The sequence below is a fragment of the Monodelphis domestica genome, chromosome 7 (assembly GCF_027887165.1).
Source record: "Monodelphis domestica isolate mMonDom1 chromosome 7, mMonDom1.pri, whole genome shotgun sequence".
Lineage (NCBI taxonomy): Eukaryota > Metazoa > Chordata > Mammalia > Didelphimorphia > Didelphidae > Monodelphis > Monodelphis domestica.
In genome coordinates this window covers 80090418-80118198 of record NC_077233.1, presented here as the reverse complement: position 1 = coordinate 80118198, position 27781 = coordinate 80090418, and the positions used below count along the sequence as shown (strand labels likewise).

Genomic DNA, 27781 nt, shown 5'->3' with positions numbered 1-27781 from the left:
CATGCAATTAATTCTATGTTAATTATTTGTGAATTAATATTTTAAAAAGGAATCCATTTAAATGGCTTTATAAATTTAAAATTTGTTTTTCAAATTCAATTTCCTTTCTATGCAAGTTGTTCTTTCTCTACTGAAATATTGAAAAAATGGGAATGGTATTTTGGTACAAAACATTGAAAGAGCTATCTTATTAATATGGCACCTGACTGAAGAGGAAGCAGATTGTTTTTGTTGAAAACCGACGACACAATACAATTGCTCACCTGTTAACATTGCTTTGGGGCAAAAATTTATTGCCTTTTAATCTCATTCTTTAGAAAAATATGCAGAGATAAATATTGTGGCTCTCTGTATGTTGACTGCTAGGGACCAGATGGGAAAAACTAACAAATTCATAACAAAGCTAGAGCCATAAGGATTTTTAGACATAATTTTGTCCATAGCCATCTTTTAAGGATGAAGAACTTGAAATTAGAGAGGTAAAGACTCCCACTCACACAGATTATTAGTGAATGAGTTAGGACTAAGCCCCAGGTTCTTCGTTGTCATTGTTCGGTTGTGTATGACTCTTCATGAACCCACCTGGGGTTTTCTTTGCAAAGGTATTGGAATGGTCTGTCATTTCCTTATCCAGTTCATTTTTGAGATGAGGAACTGAGGCAAATGGGGTTAAGTGATTTGCCCAGGGATATACATCCAGTATGTATTTGAACTCAAGTTTTCCTTACTCTAGATGTGGCACTCTATACATTGCATCACCAAATTTCTTCACTTCTAGTTTATTCACTTTTCTACTACTACTATTGCTTTGGTCAATTAGAATCCTCACCATACTTCCATTATGAAATTCATAATATACTTTGCTCAACATTGTTCTGCTATGTTCATATCCATTAGAGAACATTCATTCAGTTCATTCACATCACATATTCATTGATCATTTACTATGTTTAAGGCAATGAAAATGTATTTGGATTTCTCATGTCTTTAATTTTACTTAAGACACCCAAGTTTAATCAACTCAACTATAAGCTGATGCTTGTAACAAGGCATAAGATTTTGAGAATTAAAAATTATTATTATATCACAATAAGAATGCACACAGAATCCTGTACCATGAACTGACTGATTAACAGGGTATCAGGGTTTGTAGCAAGAAGGCTTTTAGAGATTATCTACTCAGGATTTTAGAAATTCACAGTCTCTACATTGAACAGAACTTCCAGGGCATCTAGTACTGAAAAGATTAAAATTTTAGGGGATACTGAGACACGTAGAAATTAGTTTCTCTCTGCAAGGAGTATTATATTTTTTAGAGGTTTATTAAAGGTTAAGGATTAAAGCCAGAGGCCTAGACAAGATAACCTCACATCATGAAAGAGACGCGTCTGATCCAAAATGGAAGTCCAAAAAAAGCCGAGCCTATTCATAACCAGTTTTAAATATCCCATTTCGCTCTCAGCCCAGGTGAGATTACAAAGCATTCTGGGGAAGTGGAGCAAAGGCTTGTGGGGATTGAAGTCCTGGATTCGAGTCTATTTTTTTTACAGTACAATATACATTTGTTTAAGAATCTCCTCAACTCTCATGATAAATGGTCACCCAGTATTTGCTTTAAAACCTCTAACGGGATGAAAGCAATTCCATCTAGAGGCAGTCTATACTACTTATGCATAGCTCAAATTATTAATAAAATTTCCCTTGACCACTGTTCCTTGCTTCATCTTTTGTCTCTAAACAGAAAAGTACATTTTAGGAAGGACATTGATAAATTCTATAACATCTAGAAAACAACCATAAAGAGTTAAGACCATATGATACTTTATCAATCAACTAGAACTGAACATAATATTTTAGATGTATTCTGATTGGGAAAGAGCATAGCAGGATCATGATCTCTTTGATTCTGGACATTAAACTCTTTATAATACAACTGGTTGCCATATCACATTATTGACTTGTTTTGATTATTAGTCCAATTAAATCTCTGAATTCTTTTCAGATGAACTAAAAGAGGGATTCCATCTCTAATATCTTATATTTGTGAAAAAAACCTTCAAGTGAAAGTTTACATTTATTTTTATTAAATTTGATTCATTTTGATTTGATTCAGGGTTCTATCTTGTGACTAACTTTTGTGAATTCTTACTGTCATTCATTATTACTTACCCTAGCTTTGTCTAACCTGCAAAATTGATAGAGAAAACCTCGGTAGCTTTACTGAACCCTCTGACACAAAATGTTAACCAGCATAGGCTAGGCACAAGTTTGGTGCAGTCTGTTTCAGTTCATCAAAGGGAGCTAAGTGCCCCTTATTGTGCCCTATTTGTCTTAAAAGTCAGTTCCCTAGTGACCATTTTATTCTGCCTTTCTAGTTCAAAAGAAAAGCTTAATGAACAAATGTAGTCACCACTCCTACAGCTATTTGGTTCAGACTCTCACTACCTTCAGCTGCATTATTGTGGCTATCTTCAAATTGGGATCCCTAGCTCAAGTCTCTCCTGACTCCTTTGTTCTGCAAACTTCTGCCATATATTGTACCATGCCACTCCCCTACTTAATAACTTCCATGGGTTCTTATTTTTTCTAGGATAAGAGATTGATTCCTCAGTTTACCTTTAATTGTCCTTCAAAACTTGACCCTAACTTATTTTTCAAAAAGGACTGTACATTGCTTTTCCTCCTGTACTCTGTGATCCATTCAAACTAGACCCCTTGATTGGATACTCCATATTTTGTATCTGCCTTTGTATTGGCTGTCCTATCTACTACTACTATTGCTACTGCTGCTGCCACCACCACTGTCACCACCACAATTATAATCACCACCACCATCACCACTACTACCTACTTTACCAGCTTGAATACCACCACTCCCCTTCTAGCATCATCACCACCAACACCACTACCAATAGCACCACCACTATGACCACTACTATCACTATTACTATTACAATTACTATCATCATTACTACTACTACTACTACTACTACTACTACTACTACTACTACTACTACTACTACTACTACTGGCACTACTATTGAGAGTTCTGTTAACTAGCATTTTTATAATGCTTTTAGGTTTAGGAGCTGTACAAATATTTCATTTTATTCTCACAATGATCTTGAGAAGTAGGTGCTATTATCATTTCCATTTTATAGATAAAGCAACTGAGGCAGACTGAAATGAAATTATTTGTTCAGGATCACATAGTGTCTCATGTTAGATTTGAACTCAGATCTTCCTGACTTCAGAACCAAGACCTTAACCACTTTGAAACTCAGATGACATGCCTTCAATACACTCCCTCACCTAAGACTCACAGAGTCCCTCTCTTTGTTTAAGACAAAACTTAAGCATCGTTTTCTCTATGAAGCTTTTCTTTTTTATTCCTGTCCCCAAATATAGCCTGGGAGCCTCTCTCCTGAATTACCTTATATTGAACTACTATAAGTATATATATGTATTTGTGCTGATTTCAGGCAGCTAGGTGGCATGATGGGTAGTGTTACTTTTGAAATCAGGAAGATCTGAATTTGAATCCTGCCTTAGATACTTACTAGCTATGTGACTTTGGTCAGGAACTTAACATCTCTAAGCTTACAGGCTCCTTTTCTGAAAAATGGAAGTAACTATCCCTACATCTAATTTACAGAGTTGCTGTGAGGTTCATATGAGGTAGTTTAGGCAAAGTGCTTTGCAAACCTCTAAGTGCTACACTCTAGCTCTTATGTTGACTCAGTGTTTATTGTCTTCCATGTTAGAATGTAAGCTCCTTGTATATAGGATTGTTTCATTCTCTGTACTTGTATCACCCACACTTAGTAGGAGTGCCTCGCACATAATAGGAATTTAATAAATGCTTGTTGATTGTTATGCTTCCATCCTCCATGAACCTCTTTAAACCTCTTTCTTTTCCTCAATAGCTTAAAAACTCCTTTTTTTGTTGTCCTTAATTTTTCTTGTAAATCTCAGTAAGATTGATGCAGCTTCTTTTTGACTGTGCTATATCTTTACTTTGATTCTCCACTACTTGCTCTCACTTCCACCTTCTGTAAATCTCTCTTAAAAATCAATATTTATTGATACTTTTGTTTCTATATCACCTTTATTTCCCTAGATGTTTTTCCACATATACCCTCCCATGGAGCCATCCTTTAAAATAAAAAATAAAAATAGAGGGAGAAATAAAAAGTAAAACTAACCAACGGTTCAGAAAGGACTGATATTATATATAGTGTGCCAGACATGTGTTCCCTTCTTTGCAAAGAAATGAGGGTGGAGAGAGAAGTATCAACTCATAGCTCTTCTTTTTGGTCCAAAGTGCTCCTTATAATTTCACAGAATATGGATTCAATCAGTTTGTTGTTGTTTTCATTATTCACATTTGTATAGTTATTGTACACATATAATTTCTCTGATTTCTTGTACTTCATTTGCATAGGTTTATACAAGTTTTCCCAGGTTCCTCTGTATTAATCCCAATAATCATTTTTTAAAAAGAAATTCTTACCATCTGCCATAGAATTGGTGCTAACTAAATATCAGTTCCAAGGCAGAATAGGGGTAAGGGCTAGGCAGTCTGGGTTAAGTGACTTGCCTGGTGTCATACAGCTAGGTAGTACTGCAGTTCACATTTGAACCCAGGACCTCCCATCTCCAAGTCTGGTTCTCTATTCACTGAGTCACCTAGCTTCCCCTACTAATAATTTCTTACAGCATAGTGACATTCCATTATAGTCATGTTCCACAATTCATGAGTCTTAATTGATGAACATTGGCTTTGTTTTTCATTCTTTGCTACTCCCAAAAGTGATATCATAACTGTTTTGATGTATATATGGCTTTTGTATCTCTTTAAAAGTCTGAAGTTTGATGAATTCCTGTTGCACCTTCGTTGATCACTTTTAACAACCCTACCTTTTCTATCTCAGGTCCTTTCTGTGTCTTCATTATTTTATTGTTGAAGCTCCCTTTCTTTCCTGACCCAACTTTGCTCATAGAATATTGTTTATGGTGTCCTATGTATTTTTTTCTCTTCAAAATCTACTCTAGACACTCTGGAGTACCTGTTATACAGAACTTCACTCTTTTAAAAAAATGTCACTTATTCTCAGCTAGGACATCTGCTTACTTTATCCTCGTTATTCCTATTTTTTTCCTTCTTAACATCTAGTTCCTCTTTATTATTGAGAATCAATCCACAATAGCACCATCACATATTATTTCCACCACCTTTTGAGGGATGCAGTTTATCATTAAGGCAAGTAAAAATTATTAGCTGCTCTACTCTTGGCATGGAAATAGGACTTCAGAAGATAGACAATGGGAAAATTTTCCCAATGAGAGTTCCATAGTCCATCCACCATGCCACCTAGCTTACATGGATAGCATAGAGACAATTACTAGCAGAATCATCTTGATATTGCATCCCTCAGATAACAAACACAAGCTGTATCTGATACTTTTGGTCTTCCCTTTTGTAAACAGTCAAAATATAGAATGCATATAATATAGATGATATACAGAAGCAAATATACATATGTATATATATATATTTAACTGCATTAGTTTATGCCCATGGTTGATATACAACAAATTTTCACAATAAAGACTAGGATATCAGGACCCCCAGAATGGGTATATTCTTATTTCAGTGGGGAAAGTGTCCATTACAACAGAATTATGCTTGATATAGTACTGAACATGTGATCACTGCTTTATCTCATGGTCCCTCCAATTACTAATGTCAAAAATTAATATTTTCATATTTTCAATTTTCTAAAATCACTTTTCTAAAACAACTTAGTGAAGTATATAGTACAAGTTTTATTATTATTATCCAGTCATTTCACCCAACTCTTCATGATCCCATTTGTAGTTTTCTTGGTAAAGATACGGTAGTTTGTTATTTCCTTCTCCAACTCATTTTACAGATGAGGAAACTGAGGCAGCATTAAGTGATTGATTATGGTCACACAACTAGTATGCATCCAAGGCTGAATTTGAACTCAAGTATTCCTGATGACATGCCTGGCACTCTTTCCACTTTGCCACCTTTCTGCCCTATGTATAAGTGCAAGTTTTATACATCCAATTTTACACATGAGGAAACTCAAACTCAGGAAGGTTAAATGATTTACCAAAGGACACATGGTATGGGAATGTCAGAGCTGGGAACTGAACTTGGGCCTCACCTTTCCAAATAATATTCTTTTTTCTACTTACTTTACCTTGATCTCTTCTAAGATGATTGTGCTTGTAAAGTCCTTAACTTTCCCATGTAGCTACACTACTTAGCTTCCAGCTCTGTTATGCAACCATGGGGTGCTTAGTTTATTACCCATTAGATGGTTTCCAAGGCACACAACAAGGTCGATGTCATTTTCTGTGTTTTTTGTTTGCCAAAACAGCTTGTTTTCCTCCCTCACAAACTCATTAGGCTTTACTTCATAAAACACTCCACAGATGATAGGCTAGAAAAGTTTCTTTCAGTGGAAGTCCATGGCTGACATCTTCCTTTAAGGGGGAAATAGGAGCTTCCTCAACATCTTTTTTGTCCTCTGCAATAATTTATTTAATTTTAATTTTTAAATTAAATAAAATTAAAATTATTTTAAAATTAAATAAAATTTTAAAAATAGCTGGGGCTCCAGCAAACAATTAGGAGGAGACTGGGGGGTAGAAGAGAAAAAGGGATCAGTTGTCATGTCTATTTGTATCCTAGTAGCAAAGAAGTAAATGATTCAGTGGCAGAAATGATGGAGGAAGAAATTAGTGAAATGAAACTTTTTTTGTGTGTATTTGTGCTAATCAATGGAAGGGGAAAAAAAAGAAGAGACAGCTTTGAGTCAATATTTAGGTGAGGCATTTAGTAACCCATTGCCTTGGGGCAAAAGCTTTATTGCTTTATAATCACACCTCATTCTTCAAGAAAATATACATATTGTGGCTGTGTGGATAACTGGCAAAAATTAAATACTGGCTAGCAATAAAACAGTTAGCAGTAAAGGGCAGCAAGCAAATTCATGACAGCATGTCAGAGCTCAAGGTCGTCTGTGTGACCCAGGAAAGTGGCTCCAACTTATTCCTAGAAGATATGGATGTTATTATTTACAAGACTGTTGCAAAACCTAATGAGTTCATGTTCTTTGTGTTCCAAATTACAAAGAACTGGAACATCAGGACAGATTTTTCACTAACTCTCCCATGAGACTAAAGAAAAGCAATTTAAAAGAGAGAAATTTAATGTTTTAAATTCTCATCTATGTGTAGAATATAAAAGTTAGATGGGGATATATTATCTTTCTCAAAAAGCAGTAATGAGAGTCCATCCCTACTCTGAATCAAACTTGGAGCAATGACTACAATACAGGACTTAGAGCCTAAACATCTGGATCTAGAGCCTGCCATTGACTTCTCAGTAGTCATGCGACTATGGGAAAATAAATCTAATCACCCATTAACCTCTCTAAGGCTCAGTTTCCTAATCTGTAATATGAAGATATTAATATCTTTTGATTTATCTTACATTATTGTTGTGAAGCACAAATAAGAAAATATAGAGAGAGCTCTTTGAAATACCATCGAAATGCCGTCTGCTCTTATCATTGTTATTAATAAGACCTTCTCTTCATTATTCCTGCCTTCAAGTATTTCAACAGCTCTGAGCAAAAGAGGAATTTTACCTGTGTACTGGCACTTAGGAAGGGTTTAATAAATACTTGTTAACTGACTGCTTGACTGGCCTCATTGGGAAATTGCTTGATGGACTGATTTAGGTTTTATTTGAGGGGAAAAATTGCACTGACCATTAGAACTTTCCCAAAGTTGAATGAACTACCTCAAGAGCTTGTCTGTCTTTACTAATTCCTTGATATATGTTGTGAAAAGAATTCCCATTCAGGTGGAATAGATGTAGTTTAAAAGCCCTTCCAATTCCCAGGGCGAATTATTTTGTGATCTTACTATTTTTATTCTTTGGGAATATATACCATATTTTGCCCTGATATGGTCACATTCTTTTTTTTTTAAACCCTTACCTCCCATCTTGGAATTAATACTGTGTATTGGTTCCAAGGCAGAAGAGTAGTAAGGGCTAGGCAATGGGGGTTAAGTGACTTGCCCAGGGTCACACATCTGGGAAGTGTCTGAGGCCAGATTTGAACCTAGGACCTCCCGTCTCTAGACCTGGCTCTCAATCCACTGAGCTACCCAGCTGGCCCCTATGGTCACATTTCCAAACCAACTTAAATTTAGATAAAAATTAGAAATCAGATTTTTATACCTTCAGTTTAGCACTGAACAACTAGATGACCCAGTAGAAAGAGTGCTGGACCTAGATTCAGGAAGACCTGAGGTTGAATCCTGCATGAGACACTGACTAGTTTTTGATCCCAGACAAATCTTTTACTTCTGTTTGCCTCAGTTTCCTAAACTGTAAAATGGGAATACTGTGGTGAGGATCAAATTAGATATTTTTTAACGTCCATAGTGCAGTGTCTCACACATAGTAAGAACTTAATTAATACTTATTCCCTTCCCTTATTCCCTCAGTATATTATTTTAAAATATTTTTCAATTTCGTATAGAGTCAGGAAAACTAGATTCTAGCCTCATGTGCTGTTATCCTCTAGATATGAGACAAGACCTGACCTTGAATTTTGTTTTCATCATTTAATAATATAAGTCAGAGGAGTAGCTAGGTATAAACTTCTTAGCAGTATGACCTTGGGTAAGTCACAACTCTAGTTGTCTAGTCCTTACTACTCTTCTGCCTTGGAACCTATACTTAGTATTGATTTTAAGACAGAAGGTAAGGATTAAAAAATAACATAAGGTAGCTAGATGAGGAAGTAGATAGAGTGCTGTACCTGGAGTAAGGAAATCTTAAGTTCAAATCCAACTTCAGAGCAATATAAACCTTGGTAAGTCACTTATTCTCTGTTTGCTTCAGTTCCTTCTCTACAAAATGAAGAGAATAATAGTATCTATTATGAGGATTGTAACAGTTAAAATTTAGGGGAGACTGAGGCAGGTAGAAATTAGTTTCTCTCTGCAAGGAGTATTACATTTTTAGAGGTTTATTAAAGGTTAAAGATAAAAGAAAATACAGAATAAGAAAAAACACGTGCCTAGGCCAGTGGCCTAGGCAAGATAACCTCACATCACGGAAGAGATGTGTCTGCTCCAAAACGGAAGTCCAAAAGAAAGCCCGCCCAAGGGGAAGACCCTTTAAATAAAATTTTGTTCTCGTCCCAGGTGAGAATTCAGTGAGATTAGAGGGCATTCTGGGAGCTAGCAAGGACTCCTGGGGAATGGAGTCCAGAGTTCAAATCTCAATTTTACAGGATCAAATGGTTATTTGTAAAGAGTGCCTAGCACAGTTCCTAGCACATAGAAGATGCTTAATAAATACTTGTTTTCTTCCTTAATACTTGTGTCATCTTAGGCAAGTCACTTCTCCCTTCCAGATTCCAATTTTCTCCTACTGTAAAAATTATAGGTTTTGACTAGATGATTTCTAAATTCCTGCTGTGTCTAAATTTTGTAACCCTTGAAAAGAAAAGTGTCTTAGAATCTCAATTATTTTATCTACAAGAAATGAGAGGATTGTGCTATGTGATCTCTAGTGGCCTTCCGATGCAAACATTCTGTGATACTGGAACTTTTTCACCTTTCTTTTCCTTCAGAGTCTGTGATTCATTGATTTCAGCAATATAGATCACATTTATGTGATATAAATGAATTGGCTGTGTTAAAATTAATTCAATATTTTCATCTGTCTTCATTATAGCCCGTGTAATAATTGATTGGTTCACCCACCTAACCCTGAGCAGTTAAAATAACCAAAATAATGTACTCAAGTAGGCTGTTGCTTTGGTATTTCAGTTGGAAAGACCTGACTTGATATGGAAAGTTATGATGTTGCTGATATAGGAGACTAATAACCTTGTTATCGGAGAATTCAGGGATATCAGCGTTTTCATTTGAACATTTATATAATTGTTATGCTGTGGAGAGCTTGATTATTCACAGTATATCAAATCTGTGACATAATGATCAATTTTATAATGAAATGATACTTTACTTGCCTTTTTGAATGCTCTTCTTACTGTAACAGATTTGTTACCTAAAGGATCAAGTAATATTCTTTAGCCTTGGACCTCACATAGCAATTTGTGGTGAAACTCTCTAATAAGCTCATTTTGTAATATTAAGTATTGTTTCTATCCATCTTTGAATCTCAGCCCCTGCTAAAATAGAAGGTTTTTCGAAGGATGGAGTCTATGACATCCTTTACAGCATTTAGCACACTGCATCAATACAGAATCTTTGTCCTATTGTAAATAGTGAGTTTTATTGTTTAATAAGAAAGAATATTTAAACCACAATAGAAAATGAGGAAGAGGTGGAGAAAAGAGTCTTTGGTACAGATGTTCAATAAATACTTTTTGAGTTGGGCATTAATATTGTTTGGAAGTTACAGCTTTTCTGTCATTGTAATTCCAGTTTTTTAGCATCTCTAGAAGATTTGGATTGGTTACCAATAAATCAAACTTTCTCCAAGGCTGCTCAAATAGGACTAAACGTGACCATTACAATCCTGAAATTTCTTCAGGAGGAAAAAGTGGAAGTTATTGGTATGTACTTTTATAATTGTTAAATATTAAATATACAATGTCATAGAAAATCTACATGGACATAAGATACTGTTTACATAGGTGAAAACTTGAATCTGGAAGATGGTATTTGAAAATTCTCTTCTCCTCTGCCCTATTAATCTTTTTGAAGTCTGAGACTTCTAATTTTGCCCAGGCTAGAAGTGCAAAGCCAGATTCCACTACTGACTTGAACAAGAAATGCCAAAACTACTGCTCCTTTTTCACTCTGGGCTTGTTCATCCTTCTTTAGACAACCCATTGGTTTCTACTTCTGAGGGCTCACCATATTCATATAAAATCTAGTTTGACCACCCAATTGGCGTGGTCTACTACAGCTTATTTCTCCCAAGCTGGACATGTTCTCTAGACTCTATTTCTTGCTGACTGGAATTAGAGTCATCAATGACCAAGCCCAGTTATAATCTAGATTCTTTTGGGGGTAGTGAATAATAATAGACAAAGTTCATTCGTAAGCAGCTAATTATGTTTTTTTTTGCCATGATGCAGATTCAGATATCCTTGTATGCTAACAATTTTCCAAAAATCTAAGAAAGGTAATCACATGTAGTCAACAAAGTTATCTATGCTAACAATTACATGGAATTGAGTTATCGACAATTTTGTTAGTGTAGTGATTTCTTTTTTTTTTTTTAAACCCTTACCTTCCATCTTGGAGTCAATACTGTGTATTGGCTCCAAGGCAGAAGAGTGGTAAGGGTAGGCAATGGGGGTCAAGTGACTTGCCCAGGGTCACACAGCTGGGAAGTGTCTGAGGCCAGATTTGAACCTAGGACCTCCCGTCTCTAGGGCTAGCTCTCAATTCACTGAGCTACCCAGCTGCCCCCAGTGTAGTGATTTCTTATCACCACCATAGGCAACAATGATAGTGATAGCTGAGTCTTAGGAAGTTGTTTGAGCCACATTGATGTTAATTGACTTGCTCAAGATTCCATCTCTAGTGTTAGAGGTATCCTTTGAACCCATCTTCCTGATTCTAAGCCTAGCACTTTAGTTACTATATCATGTTATTAACCAGATCCTCTCCCACCTTAAAAAAGACATCCATAGAAAAATTCTGAAATCTAATTTCACCTGTTTCAATCTTAAGGATAACTTGCATTTATAAGGTCCTATAGTGTTTATAGTATTTGCATAAAAGATAATATATATGTTTTGTAATCTTTAAAACCTCCCAAATGTCCTGATAAATTATCTTTACACTAGAAATAATTTATCTCACCACTATCTTCATTTTCTCTGTGTCCTTTTGATCTATTAGTTTATATATGCTAAGTAATTAAATTGGGAACTCTTTTCTCAGTGGCAGAGATTTTTCAGTATATGGCCATTGGAAGAATAGGACACACTCATGCCTATCAATGGTTAATTTCCTGTTGCTGAATCTCTTGACGTGAGGCATAATCATAGCTAAAATGACTATATTCTTTTTTCTCATGAGTATCAAACTGCAAGGGGAAAAAATGCCACATAAAACACCTCATTGGGTTAGGCTCAGTGACCTCAATTTGGCTGGCTGCCATTTGGCATCCAGAATATTTGTGTATTGCCCAAATGGCACCAGATGATTTACTTTATACTTGCAAATATAATTGCAACTTAGAATGTGATTAAAAGGAGCTCTTTTCTTTGAACATTTTGACTTGACTTGCCAACGACTCACTACTAAAAGAATGAAATTACATGAAAAAATTATATCTGTGTACTATTGAAAGTTGTTTTCATTTCTCTTATCTTTAGGGGGATATGTTCTTCCAAAGTGGATCCAAAGATTTTATTAGGAGAGAATAAATTATTTCTGAGTCTTAGGGATTCACCAATTCAATCATCATAGTCATTTAATCTGGTTATATGAATAATTGAAATGTATTCTTTAACCTGTTATATATATTTCCATGACCAATTTGGCACTTTTTGGCTACCAACCATTTGGAATTATTTTGGATTTTCTTTGCATTTGCTCATTCAGAGAACTAATTTCTATATTAGTGTTTAAAGACTTTTTTTTGGTTATTGTTCTGTGGTGTTATGGTAAAATCTGTAGACCAGGAGTCAGAAGACATAATCTCTTCAGATCTCACTCTGTCAGCGAAGAACTTGTGGGACCTAGGATAAAACAGAAACCTTGAAGCATCTTCCTACACTACTGAGAAATTTAAGGCTGCCCAATGGTCACTTACTTACTCATCTTTTTTCAACTCCTCAAAATTTTACCACATCATTCCTTTTCTTCTTTTTTGCTTCCACTTAGCTGAGGAAATGGTAAAGTTTGGACTTCTTACTACTTTTTTTTCACTCATGATCCCATCATATCCTCTCTCATCAAGGATCTTGTTTTAACTGTATGTCTCATGTATTCATTTTTTAATCTCTCCTCTTTGTATTTTTCTTTTAATATCCACCTGCATATAAGCATGCTCAAGTCTCTCTGACACTCAAAAAAATCTGCCTTTGAGCAGTATTGTCTGACAGTCTTCTTACTTATCTCTGCTCTGTTTCATTCCTAAACTTCTTACAAAAGTTTTCCACATATACTGTTACTTTCTCATAGCTATTTGTATTCTGAACTACTTACAATGGGACTTTCTCCCTCCAATTTCCTCCTAAAAGTTCCTTCTCAATTGTCACCAAATGACATCATTAATCTAAAGGATATTTTTTGAGTCCTCATTATCCAAGACAACTTTATAATTTTTGCTGTAGCCTGTCACTTTCTTCTGGTAAAGTCTACTTTCCTGAGTTCAAGTTCTTTGTTCCAACCTCTCTAACTATTGCTTCTCTCTCTCCAGCACCAGTTCCTTATCTCCTTCCCAATTTCCTAAAGTATTATATTCCTAATATAAAGTACAATATTCTGCCATGACTATTTCTTTATAAACTCTCTTCTTTAGCAGGTCTAATCATTTCCATAGCTCCAATTAATTCTTTTATTTTTTAAACCCTTACCTTCAACCTTGGAATCAATACTATGTGGGCTAGGAAATGGGGGCTAAGTGACTTGCCCAGGATCACACAGCTAGGAAGTATCTGAGGTCAGATATGAACCTAGGACCCTCCCATCTCTAGACCTGACTCTCAATCCATTGAGCTAGCCAGTTGCCTCTCAATTAATTCTTTTTTAATGATTCCCAGAGTTCCATCTTTAGGACTGATGGTACTTTCTGAGGTCAAGGCCACCAACTCCAGTACTGTATGGAACTTTTCTCCTTAATCAATCCACAAGTAATTCAAATTCAGGTTTCCAAAACTGAGTTTATGTTCTGCCCTTCATAATTATTTCTAACAATTGTATTACTATTTTATAGTGTCCCATATCAGAAATTTTTAATTTAATTTTGACTCCTTTCTCTCTCATATATATATAATAACTTTTAAAACCCTATTGAATTTGCTATCCTGAAGTCTCTTGTATTTGCTCTTCTCTTTTTTAGATGTTTATAAAATAATTTATATTTTCCAATTTCCAACATTAATTTTCTAAATATTTAAATGCCAAATTCTCTTCCTTTATTCCTTGCCTCCCTTTTCATTGAGAAGGTAAGTAATTTGATATTGATTATATATGTTCAATCATATAAAGCATATTTCTACATTAGTCAGTTTGTAAATGAAAACATGGTCCAACAAAAAAAAAACATGAAAAAAATAAAGTAAAAAAACAGTATGTTTCAAATTGCATTCAGACTTAATAGGTTCTTTCTCTGGAAGTAGAGAGAATTTTTCATTATAAATCCTTCATAATTGTATTCAGATTTAATCATCATACAATATTGCTATTGCTGTGTACAACACTCTCCCAGTCCTGCTTATTTCACTTTGTATCAGTTTCATATGTCTTCCCAGATTTTTCTGAAATCATCCTACTCATCTTTTCTTAAGGCACAATAGTATCCTGTCATAATCATATACCACAACTTACTTGGCCATTCCCTAGTTAATAGGTATCTCATTATTTTATAATTTTTTGCTGCTGTTAGAGGAGCTGCCATAAATAGTTTATGTACTTCAGTCCTTTCCTTTTTTGGGATCTCTTTGTGATATAGACCTAGTGACCCTTCTGTTTTCTGCTATCATACAACAGATTCTCATAATTATTTACTAGATTTCAAAAAAATGGATAGCTAGGTGGAATAATGAATAGAGTTCCAGTCCCAGAATCAGGAGACTTATCTTCCTGAGTTCAAATTTGGCCTTAGACACCAACTGTGTGGCCTTGGGCAATTTATTCAATTTTTTCATCTATAAAATGATCTAAAAAAGGAAATGGCAAACCACTCCAGTGTCTTTGACAAGAATGCCCCAGATGGAATCATTAAGAGTTAGAGATGACTGAAAAAGCCTCAACAACAACAAAGTATGGACAACAACTTCCTGGTACATCTTTCTTTTACCAATCTTCCCTCCCCTTCACTGACTGGTTGATTAATCTTCCTTATTCTGAGACCTGATCATGTTATTTCCTGGCTAATAAATCTTCAGTGGTCCCCTATTACCTAGCAAGCAAAGTTCAAGTTTCTTTGCCTTGCATTCAAGGCTCAAAATCTCCATTTATACAACTCTTACCCTACTTTTTTAGTTTTACTTTATATTACTCCATCACATGTCCTCCAAGCTCCAGTCAGACCTGGGCTTCTGTCTAGTTATTGTAAAAAGAGGTGGCAATTAGAACTTTGAACTGTGAGTTAAGAGAAAGGAACATATGTGAGAGATGCTGTGTATAGAAATAATATTTGATAACTGATTCAATATGTGGTTGGTAGAGAGTGAGGAACTGAACATGGGAATGATTAGAAGGATGTTGGTATTCTTAACAGTTAATGATAAGAGCTGGAAAAAGATGAGGATAGAATAAAGACAGTGTGCTCCTTTTTTGGTCATGTTTAGTTAGAGATGCCCAAGGGGAGTTTAGTTTGAAATGTCCAATAAGCAATTTGTGATGGGCATAACAGAACCACAATGGGAAGTGGAGCTCAAGAGAGACACAAAGCTGAATAGATAGATCTGGGAGTCATCATGTGTTGAGATGGTAATTGAACCTAATGAGGTCATCACAAAAGAGAATATAGAGAATAAAGAGGCAAGCCCTGGACAAAATCTTAGGATATACTTATAGTAAGTGATGACATAGATGATAGTCCAATAAGGGAGACTAAATATTATGCTAGCAAGAGGAGAACCAAAAGAGAGAGAGATCATGGAAATTCAAGATGAGAAAAGTTTGGAGAAGGTTCCTTCATAGACTGAGCCAGGAAAGGTACTTTGATTTTCTCAGATGGAGTACCATATCAATGAAGTTCTAAACACCTTTGATGCATCCTGACAGGAAGTTGAATACCACAAATAGCCTCTGTTTATGCCTATCATGGCCCCCTCTCTTCTTTTCTTAAACAATGTGAAGCTCTTTTCTCTTTTGTTACATGTTTTCAAGGTTTAATATATACAGAGGTGCTTGATTTTCCTTGTTTACACTTAAAGGACTTATAAGGTATCATCCATGGTGGGAGTGGTGATCTATGAACCAAATCTCAAATTGTCATCCCAAATTCAGCAGTTTCTTCCTTTTTCAAATATGCCTTAACATGTAGTTCCAGTTCCCACCTTCCTTCTGTCCTCGGGCCAGAACTCCTAGATCTCAACCAGTTCTGTTCCATTCAGCTTAGTCCTGTGGTTTTGATTCCATATTTTGGGTTCAAATTTGTGTAAATACCTGCCTATGGCTTTGATAGTTTAAATTTTGACTACACATAAAAAAATCTCCTATTTAACAAAGAATGCTGGACTTGGAATCAGAAATACTTGACTTCAGATACCACTTCATACACTTATTAGCTGTGTGATACTGAGAAAGTCATATAATCTCTTTAGTCTACATTCTCTAATCTCTAAAGCAGATAATAATAGAACCTACTTCAAAAGATTGTTGAGAGGATCAAATGAAGTAATATATATTTGTATATGTTTACATATGTATATATTTCACTTTGCAAACCATAAAGTCTTATTTTTTTAAACACTGACCATTCATCTTAGAATCAATACAGGCAGAAGAGTGGTGGGCTAGGCAATGGAAATTATGTGACTTGCCCAGAGTCATATAGCTAGGAAGTGTCAGAGGCCAGATTTCTACCTAGGACCTCTCATCTCCAGACCTGGCTTTCAATCCACGAGCCATTTAGCTGTCCCGTAAGCCTTATATTAATATTAATATTAATATTATTCTTCTGGAGCTAATTCCTGAAATGCTATTTTATTTAATGTGTTTTTGTGGAAAGACTTAATGACATCAGATGAGCTGTCCCTGTGTTAACAGATCAATCAATTTTACCTTTAAGGAAAGGTGAAATAGGAAATGATAGTCTCTGCTCATTGTTTGTGCATAGTATCTATCCAAGCTATACTGACTATCCATTCAATTTTCCTTTTAGAGTATGTACATGGTCAGAATTCATTCATATATGATTTCTAGCATGGCTAGTTATATCAAACTCTTTTAAGTAATTATGGATCTCATTTAGAAGACTCTATAATTGTTCTAGGACTTGAGGCTATCTGTAAAATGTCATATATAAGCAGGAGTATCCAAAGGACCTCACCATATAGATAAGGTTCTTAACCTTCTTTGTGTCACAGACACCTTTGACAATTTGGGGAAGCTTCTGGAGCCTTCTTAGAAAAAAATTTTAAATGTATAAAAAATACATATGATTACAAAGGAAACCAATTATGCTGAAGTACAGTTATCAAAATATTGAACAAATATGGGTTCCAGATTAAGAGCATTTGATCTTTAGGGAATTTCTTCTATCTATTTTCTAGTCTTTCTGTCATTTGATTCATTTATACTAGAATTTTATATAAAGAGCACATGCATTTGGAAAACGAATGTGGAATCTAGTTATGAAAAGTGAAGAAAGATACTTGCCCAAGGTCACAAGTGGTAGTTGTGAGGGAAGAGTCTTGTAGAGTTTTATCTGAGTTGTTGTTGTTGATATTATTATTAGAAGGTCAAGGCTCCTGGCAAAGAAAGGGATTGACAGTGTTTCTTTTGATTTCCCATCTCCAGATCTGTCCCTATACCAGTCAATGTTCTGATTAAAGTCACCCCTGAAGGTATTGTGGTCTGCTGCTGAGCCCACTACTCTTACATGAGCTTTAATTCCATCTCAGAGAGAAAGATGAAAAGCTTTTAGATTCTCTCTGATGGGGCAGCTTCCTCAGGGCCCACTTTCTTCTGAAGCATGTGTTGTCACCTCTTCACATCATTCGAACTCAACTGTCTTGGAAGCTTCCTTTTCAATTCAGTGAGGATCTGTTTCTTTCACCATTCCTGTGACAATTATTCTCTTACTATTTTATTCTTCTGGGTGATTTTGGGTGGGTTGGGAAGGAGATGGAAGGCATGAGATGGTGGCCTATAATTGATACAGGAATTACTAAATTTAGACTATTGTCATTCTTTGGGCACCCAGTATAATCTCAGCCTGGATCTTTTTGCTATTATAGTGACCTTGCAAAATTAACAAACAACTAACCCTTTAAAATTGTCATTTTTTATAAAATTTGCATGTAAACCACACTTCTCCATCTCATTTTTTTTGCCAATTTTTATATCCAATGCCCTACTTCAATCTAGTTGCAGTTCTTAGGAAAAAATATACTTAAAGCTCTCTCCCAGTTTAAAATCTTCATGGATTACTAACAAAAAATTGGAAAGGCAGGATTATAAAATTTACATATATTACACCTTTAATACCACTTTAGTTAGATTACCAATACCATTTTACCCATACAAATGTTACTTTCATTGAGAGACTAGGGAAAGATTCATGTAATATAGCTATGCAGAATAAAAAAAGATATTGAACAAGAATAAAAAAGAAATCCAAAGAGATTTTTACATTTTCACAGAATATGGAATCTTAGAGATGGAAAGAATCTTAGAAATCATCTAATTTGATTCTTTCACTTTTCAGAAAAGGAAATTGAGATCCCCAAAAGGTTAATTACTTGTCCAAAGTAACAAAAAATTAGTGTCAGAACAATAATTAAACTCTCAGATTTCCTGATTCCATGTTGAGTTCTCTTCTAGTAGCCCTTAGTAAAAGTAAAAAAAAATAAACAAATATTTATAACACGGAAAATTGAACTCCCTTAAAGTGAGCTGCTTTATCTCTCTTTAATACTTAAAGGACAGTTGTGAGGAAGAGCACTTTCTTTGTGTTGCTCCAAATGGAAAACTAGGACTATATGTATAAATTATAGGCAAGCAGAGGGAGGAAGTGTAGTTATGAGAGCTATCCAGGAAAAGAAGAGACACTTTCACCAAGTAGTGAATTCTGTATCAATGAAAATATTCAAGCAGAATGGATAAATATTTTGATAGACTATATAGAGTATTTACTTACATTGGTTTTAGATTAGCTGATATGAGTTCTAAGATCTTTTGCAGTTCTAAGAAAAGATGAATCTAGAAGAGAGGCAGGAAAAAATTATACCACTCATCTGGATTGAAGGGACGCTGAAAGACAATGTGGGAGGTTTTCTCCAAAGAGAATGTGTTCTTTTTCTTCCTGAATAAAATGGTATTTCATGTAACACAGCATTGTAACCTGTCTTGAGTATTACATCAGTCACACTTTTATTCTTTGAGTTGTTTGCTCTCTATTTTCTTGATATTTTAATTTTTAACACCTCCATATTGCATTATATATACCTTACCTCAGTTCATACCTTTTTCATTTATGTATGTAGTGAAAAACTTAGCATTCTGATTTTTGAGAGATTAACAGTCCAAATCAACTTAGTTATTTCATTCAGTTTAATTTAATCATCTTTAATCTTCGACTTAGTGCAAGTATCCTTACTAAGATGTCTCTGACTGGTCCATTCCAATTTTTCTAATGTCCAATAATTATTGAAGACTTTTCTGGAAAAATGCTATCTGCTATTGTGAATTTTAATTTCTTTTAGGTATTCTTTATCTTGCTCCTCTTCCAACCCTATCTTTTTGTGCACTTTTTCTTTGAAGAGGCTGCTATTATTTCTGGGTACTTTTCAATGTGTCAATTTGTAACGATGGGCAGGATAAAAACTTAAGACTAGTTTCTGCTTATGTTTATGTTTTTAAACAGGACTGGAATATAACTTATCTCTAAGAAATGTGGTGTGGGACCCTTTGAAGCTGAAATCTGATTTGACAACCAAATATGGCTTTGATGACCTTCATGTTGAGAAGCTGCTGAATTACACTGGCAAGTTAAATGAGGTATAGATGTTCATTGATCCTTCATCCCTTAATTACTCCATAAAAGTCACTATAGAACTACACAATGCAGTGACATTTTCTGTATGTGCTTAAAATAATGATGCCTGGATGATGACACTTCATTTCATTTAAAAAGAAAATAAAGGAATAAATAATTTTTGCTTTTTTTGCTTTTCTAGGTTGTGCACGGTGTCCTTTGTAGCAAGTTTTACATGCAAAGGCAATAGTCCAGGACTAAAGCATTCTAGAATTATATGTCAACCATCTTAAGAAACTGTTTCTGTTAAAGTATTAAATATCAGCTCATTTGGGTCCAATGTAAAATCAGACCAGATGAAAACTCAAATGATAGAATTCAGGGAATCTTGAACTTAGAGTCAGAAAGACTTGAGTTTCAATCCTTGTGTCTGACATTTACTATTTATTTCACCATGAACAAATCATTTAACCTTTCTGAGTCTTGGCTTCCTCATCTATAAAATGGGACAAGTAATAATACCTGCTTAACTATGCTGAAGTGGGGATCAAATGCTGTAATATATAAAAAGTGTATCATAAACTTTATAACTTTAACACTAGCTATTATTATTATAGTCTGACTTTTGCCTATAGTTGAAATTCTTTGTCTAGTGTCTTTATGGTAGGCATTTTTTCTTAGGATATCACTAGAATCAGAGTGTTGAGGATTTGTTATTGGGATTTTTTCCTTTTGCTTCTTGGTTTATAAAAGAAAGTATTAAAGTTGATCAGGGAAAGAGATTGGCTGATAAGGAGGAGTCAGCCTATAAGAAGAGATCCAGTAGAAAGAGCTCAAGTATTTAATATCTAGCTTATTTTAGCTATATACAGATAATAGAATCATGGTCTTAACACTTGAAGGAATTGTAAAGATAATCTAGTACAATCCCCCTCATTTTACAGATGAAGAAATTGAGGACTAGAAATAGTAAGAAAATTTGCCCAAGCTACATATCTAGTAAATGCCAGTTAGGATTTGAACCCAGGTCCTATGATTCCATATATAGTATTCTATTATATTCAAATAGATTTAAAATATCCAGAATTGGAATAAGACTTTAGGTCATCATTTCTAGCCCACAAATTTTAAAATTAGAAAATGTCCAGAGAGGTTAAGTGATTTTCCTACAGTCAAAAATAATGCATACTGTAAATGCTTACATACTGGGAACCTCATTCTATAACTCTGTTCTAGGAATCTTTGTGTCCCTACTTTGGGCCAATTGCCTTAATTCAGTTATTACTTGCTTCTTAGAAGTACATGAGCCCACAAGGGACTCATGATGAAAAGGGTTCTCTAGTGCTCTAGAAGGAACCGTGGAGTCTGAATGCAGATTGAAGCATGCCATTTTTCAATTTAATTCTTCTATGAATTTTTTTCTAGTGACAGTAATATGTCTTCTTTCACAGCACGATGAACATGGAAATATTTATTACATAAAAATACATGTATATAGCCTATATCATATTACCTGCCATCTTGGCTCACGGGAGGGATGGGAGGAAAGGAGAGGACATAAACTACAATAATCAGAAAATGATTATTGAAAATTGTGCCAACATGTAATCTGGAGAAAAAAGAAGTGCCTTCTCAAGAAGGTCTTCCTTCATATGTTAGTAGGATTTTGGGAAGGAAAAGCCACTGATGATTCTGTTCAGTTCAACTATGTTAACATGGAATTTTACTAATAACTAGTACCACAAAGACATAAAGCAAAAAACAGACCTTGCCCTGAGAGTACTTACATTCTACAAGGGATATGGCTTGTACTTGGCGGAATGAAGATCATTTCAGAAGGGAGAGAACACTAATTGCTGAGACCATCAGGGAAGATTTCTTATAGGATGTGACACTCAGGTTGGTTCTAAAAGGTGGAGGTAAAGAAAAGAAACAAGGAGAGGGGGAGGCGAAAAAGGAAAAGGGGGAAATGGAGGGTGGGGAGAGAGAGAGTGATAGAGAGACAGACAGACAGAAAGACAGACAGACAGAGAGACACAGAGACAAAGATAGAGACAGAGAATCAGAGAGACAGAGAGAGAGGCTTTCAAATATGGAAGACATTTTGCATAAAAAGGGAAATGAAATGAGTGTCAGGAACAAAAAAAGAGTATAATAGTTTGGCAGGAAGATACAATGAAATGTCATTTTGGAGTTGGGCAAATCATAAGTCTAGGCTAGAGTAACAAAAAATAAACCTTACATTTGTTTAATTGTAAAACTTTACTAAAACAAAGATCCAACTCATTTTATTTCTTCAGTTACCAATGAAAATTACAGATGGCTATACTGTCTTTAAAAGATATCTAGTCTTTATACCTATCAACTTCCTGACCTTCTCCAGAAAAAAATCAATATAAATCACTTTAACTCAGAGCTGAAAATAAGTGAAAGGAACAAGCAGGCTTTCACAAATGATTTTCTACAGTAGACCACATCTTCACAGTCCTATAGTTTCTTAAAGGCTCCAGACAATATAAGATTATTTTGTTTATTTTTTAAATGACTCTTTAGGAAAAAAATGCAGCCTGAAAGATTTTTATCCTAAAAGAAGACCTTTCCTATAGATGTTAAGATCATATAAGAATACTTGATAGATACAAGCACAAAATTCACTTTATTCAATCAAAGCATAAAATGGGCCATTGATATTTAAATTTATTTTAGAATTAGAGGACCTGGGTTCAAATCTCTCTTTCAATACTTCTTACATGGATGACCTTGAGCAAGTTACTCAACCTTCCAAGATCCTCAGTTTCTTCATCTGTAAAATGAAGGGGTAGGGCAAGATGGGTTATAATGTTCCTTCTCACTTTAGATCTATGTTCCTAAGACCTGGATGTGGACATTTTGCATGCTTTTGTTTAATTTTTTCCTATATATAAACCACAACAATAATGATAATAACAGCTAACATTTAGATAGCATTTAATATGTACCAGTCATTGTGCTAAGCCGTTTAAAATTATGATCTCATTTGATACTCACAACAACTCTGGAAAGTAGGCTATTATTACCCCTTTTTTTAAACTAATAATTAAACTGAGGCAAACAGAGGTCAAGTGACTTGCCCAGGGTCATGTAACTAGTATCTGAGGCAGGATTTGAATTGAGGTCTCCTAAATCCTGGTTTGTTGCTCTTTCCACTGAACTACTTAACTGTATCAAATGAAAGGACTGATATCTATAATTTCTCAGATCCCTTTCTAAATTCTTTTATTGATATAACTAAAACATATTTAATATCCACATTGAAATTTCCCAAATGGTGCTTCCTTAGGGATTTGATGTTGTTTCCAAATTTATGATCAAATTATATACCTGGGATGAAGGGCAGAGAGAAAGCATTCTTTTTCAAGAACCACTGAAAAATCTGAGCTACTTTCTGGCAATTCCTACTTGAGTGCACCTATTACACGTGAAAAAAGAATGTTCCATGTTTTTGTGTAATCATTCTTGTAATTTTCATAAAATAGAGATAGAAAAGAGTACTATTTTTCAGGCTGGTCAAATTCCTGATTTGTCACAATCTAGGTGACTTTGGATAAGACTTTATTGATCCCATGTTCTACAAAGTATCACTGGTGCTTATGGGATGAAGTACAAACTCATTAGTCTGATATTCTTAATGCCATCTATAGTCTGGATCCCCCCTAACAATTTGAATCTAGACTCATACTTATTTCCTTCATATAGACATTTACTGTGGATAGAGTGTTCAGAGAAGACTTGTACCTCTGATTTAACCACTTGCTGAGCCCCTTTTTGGACCCTTGGAGTCCATCATTCACCAAACTCTCACCTGTGTATACAAGAAGCTATAGCGTGCCCAGTTGCCACACCCTGTTAAAACTGTCTCATTAGATGGACTAAACTAGGTTGAAGATAACCTGGAATCAAATCATAGGTGAGTTAGGGAGACATCTACCCCAAGCTGGGGAAGACTACCCCTGGGGAACAGGCAAATAAGAACAATTTGTTCCAACAGTTATGAAGGCAGACAGAATAGGTGCTCTGGAGTGCTTAGAGTTTGGTTACACATTGGAGAAGCCAGGTTCCTCTCTAGTTACCTTGACTTTGGTCTTGTCACTGGACTTCTATGACCCTGGATGAGAGAGTAAGACTGATGACTTTGTGCAACTCTGCTTAAATCCAATTTTTGTGCAAGTCAAAAGACATCTTTAATGATGCCATTTTGGTTTTCTTTAAGTACAAAGGATAACATCATAGACATTCTAGTATACAAAGTCAACACTGATTGTTTACCAGATTTTCCCTGATTTTGATATATCTTCCACCTTCATGTATTCACAAAAGACATTTCTTGAGCATAGGATACTGTCCCATCCTCTTGTTCACTCTTTTTTTTTAAAGAATGCTTATCTTCTTTCAAGGCTTAATTCAATCTTGTGAAGATTTCCTTGATTACTTTTTACCCTTCCCCTACCTATTATTAGTATTTTTCTCTTCTCAAAACGTATTCTTATTTGCAAATGTATTGCATCTTCCCTCTACCCAATAGAAGAGTGGTATTAAGCTTGGATAGAAACAGGGGCCACAAACCCATACATCAGGATCCCTCATGGCCATGCACTGACTTAAAAAAACCATATATGTGTATATACTTGCTTTTAAAATTAATATATTTCTACATTTAAATCAGATAAGAACTATATTTTAATCTGGTTTGGGTCACACTTGGGACTGTCAAACATGTCAAACATGGTCTGTATGTTTGACACTTCTGTAATAGAATATGAGTTCCTTAAGAGCAGAGACTGTTTCACTTGTATTTTTGTTGCCTCAATACTTAGCACAGTGGCTAGAACAAAGTAGGCAATTATAAGACTTAAATTAGATGTAAACTGACTGTTTTGAGCCTTGGTTTCTTCTCTGTAAAATGAAAGATTTGAACCAGAAAATTCCCAAGGTTTCAACCTATTCTAAGTCTATAGTCCTAAGTCTCTCCATACTCTGATTCTTACCTACCTTTAAAGCCTTTTGTGTTGTATTTCTCTTTATATATCTCTAAACTATTAGATAACTTGTATTTTATCTCATCTTGCCCTCTTCTCCCTTTGGATCTTTGTACAAAACTATCCATTCCCCATGTATGGAATGAAGTTCCTCATCCCTTATCTCTGTCTAGTAAAAATTCTCTTTAGCATCAAGGCTCAATATAGAAGTCAGCTCTTACATGAAACCTCCACTTCCCCTCACTCCTCTTCCTATCTCTCATAGCAGAGATACCTTCCTTCTTGATCTCTCATAATATATTCTACTTCATTGTCCTCACATTATTCTACTTGGTACTTCAGTCAAGCAGCAAGCATTCACCAAATAATATGACAGGCATTGTGTTTGATGTGCTGGGAATACAAAGACAGAATTAAAATAGTCCCTGCCCTTAAGGAGCTTACATTCCTTCAGGGGAGACATTAAGTACATGTATATGTATTTACAAAACAAATATGTGGGAGAGATAAGAGAATTCTGTATTGGACAAGTTGGACTAGAGTTGCCTGTGGGACATCCATTTGTAATCAGTTGAGAAACAATTGAATCAGTTCTGGAAATAAAACTCCCAGAAGAGACTAATGCAGGATGTGTAGATTTTTGTTCCATTTGCATAAATATGATAATTTATAACCATAGGAGCTGATAATAACACCAAATGAGAAAGTATTGAGTAAGAATAGAAGAGGGTACATTGACAATTAGCAGTTGTAATATGAGATAATGTTCAAGCAAGGAAGAATGAGAAGGAGTTGATGGCTAGAAGGAAAATCAAGAGAGACCAGCAATATGAAAATTCAGATAAGTGATAGTATTCAAAAGAAGAGAGGAGGAAATAGTGCCAAATGCCTCATAAAAGACAAGAAGGATGGGGATTAAAGAGAAATCATCTGATAGTTGTGATAGAAGGCAATTAAGAGGTGATTGATTACTTTGGAGAAATGAGTTTGATGTTGGAGAGGATTGAAGGGAAAGCCAGTGGATGAATATTTTTCTACAAGGTTATCTAAGAAATGGAGGAAAGGTATGGGATAATAACTATTAGTGATGTTAGGACTAGGAAAGATTTTTTTCTTTTTAAGGATGGAGGAAAATTAAGAATTTTTGAAAGCAGAAGAAAAGGAACCAGTAGATAAGGGTTGAAGATTAGAGGGGATGATTTGGGGAGCAATTTTCTACAGAAGATCAGGGAGATATGATTTAGGATTATATATAGAGATATTAACCTTGGCAAGAGAAGAGCCATCTTTTCATCAGAAACAATTATTTAAAATTTTGTATTATATTTTTTACATTCTTTATCTTTCCCCAAAATTTGAAGTTTTTTAAAGGCATAGATGGTGCTGACCTTTTCATCTTTGTGTTTTCTGATTTAGGTCAGTGCCTTGGATGGTCAGCTCTTATTAAATATTTGCTGAATTGAAATAAAGATTAAAGTAGGACTCTCCCTCATTCCATTTAAGATGAGAACTTTTTCAATTATATAAAAAAATCTTGTTTTTCTATGCTGGCTTAGAGAAGGCAAAAATAAGATTCTTTTTGGAAGGAATACCATTTATAGAGGTTTATTGAGCCTCCTGGCTTCAAATCTACATATGAATTCTTTGGTCTGGATTACTCTTTCACCTTATTAAAAAAGAGAAAGAAAACAAATTGTACATGAGCTAACAAGCTTTATTTTCCAAAGATAAAAATAGCAATGGGAACTAGTCTTTTTTTCCCTTAGGTAAGGCATTGATGACTACCTTGGACAGCACTATCTTCACGTCCTTGCCCTTGGAAAACAGATCTGACCTATACTTTTTGGCACACCCAGAAAAAAAAAAAAACTTTTGTTTTCCTGAGACAAACATTTAATAAATTCACCACAATGTAAACAATTAGGAGGAATCAGTATGATTTTTACTCTTGGTGCTTACCTTCACTAATCAATTATTTCCAGATTTTATATGATTTTATATGAATGATGTATTACTTATACATTTATAAAATAGTACTATTAGAAGAAAGAAAAGAAAAGGAAAAAACCCATTCTTCTAAATATTTTTTTTTGTCATTGTCAGATTCCTGGAGACAGTTCACTGGAGCAGTTTGTGTGTACAGCCTTGTCCAACACATCAGAAATTGAAGATGACAAGAAGTATAATCATGGGAACTGTAATATCCAGTGGTCAGAAACTAAAAACTATCTTGTCCATTCAGTCAGCTGGCTCCATATCTACAAACAGGTATTATTCCACAGATGAGGGTCATTCTTTCAGGGTCATGCCTTTTTCCTGGTAGGTATTTTTCAAACAAAATCTGATTCACCCACAATTTATCAACTTTTTCAATTGTTTCTCAATTGTTATTTTCAGAGGCAGTTGGTGGTACAGAGAAAAGCCTAAAGTATGGAAGATCCAAATTTTAGCCCAGCCTCAAATACATACTAGCTCTATGAATCTTCAGTGACAAATCTCTGTTAACCTCAATTTCTTCAACAGTAAAAGGGGAATAATAGAAACTACTATAGAATATAATATAGAATATATGTAATATATTATATAGAATAATATAGACTATAATATAGACTATAATATAGAATATATGTAATATATTATATAGAATAATATAGACTATAATATAGACTATAATATAGAATATATGTAATATATTATATAGAATAATATAGAAATAATATAGAAACTTGCCGGGTTGCTGTGAGGTTCAAATGAGATATCTGTAATAGTACTCTGTATAGTTCCTGGCACATAGTAGGCACTACAAAAATATTTATTCTCATTCCTTCTCTTTCCCTTTGTT

General features: G+C 34.8%; 1 protein-coding gene across 1 annotated transcript in view; it reads left to right on the top strand.

Moving 5' to 3' along the window:
* Positions 1-27781, top strand: part of ABCA13 (ATP binding cassette subfamily A member 13) — a 497021-nt gene that overhangs the window by 59784 nt on the left and 409456 nt on the right. Inside the window, 3 exon segments of the mRNA XM_056806268.1 lie at positions 10513-10643; positions 19814-19947; positions 27043-27213. Coding sequence (XP_056662246.1) covers positions 10513-10643; positions 19814-19947; positions 27043-27213 — 436 coding nt within the window.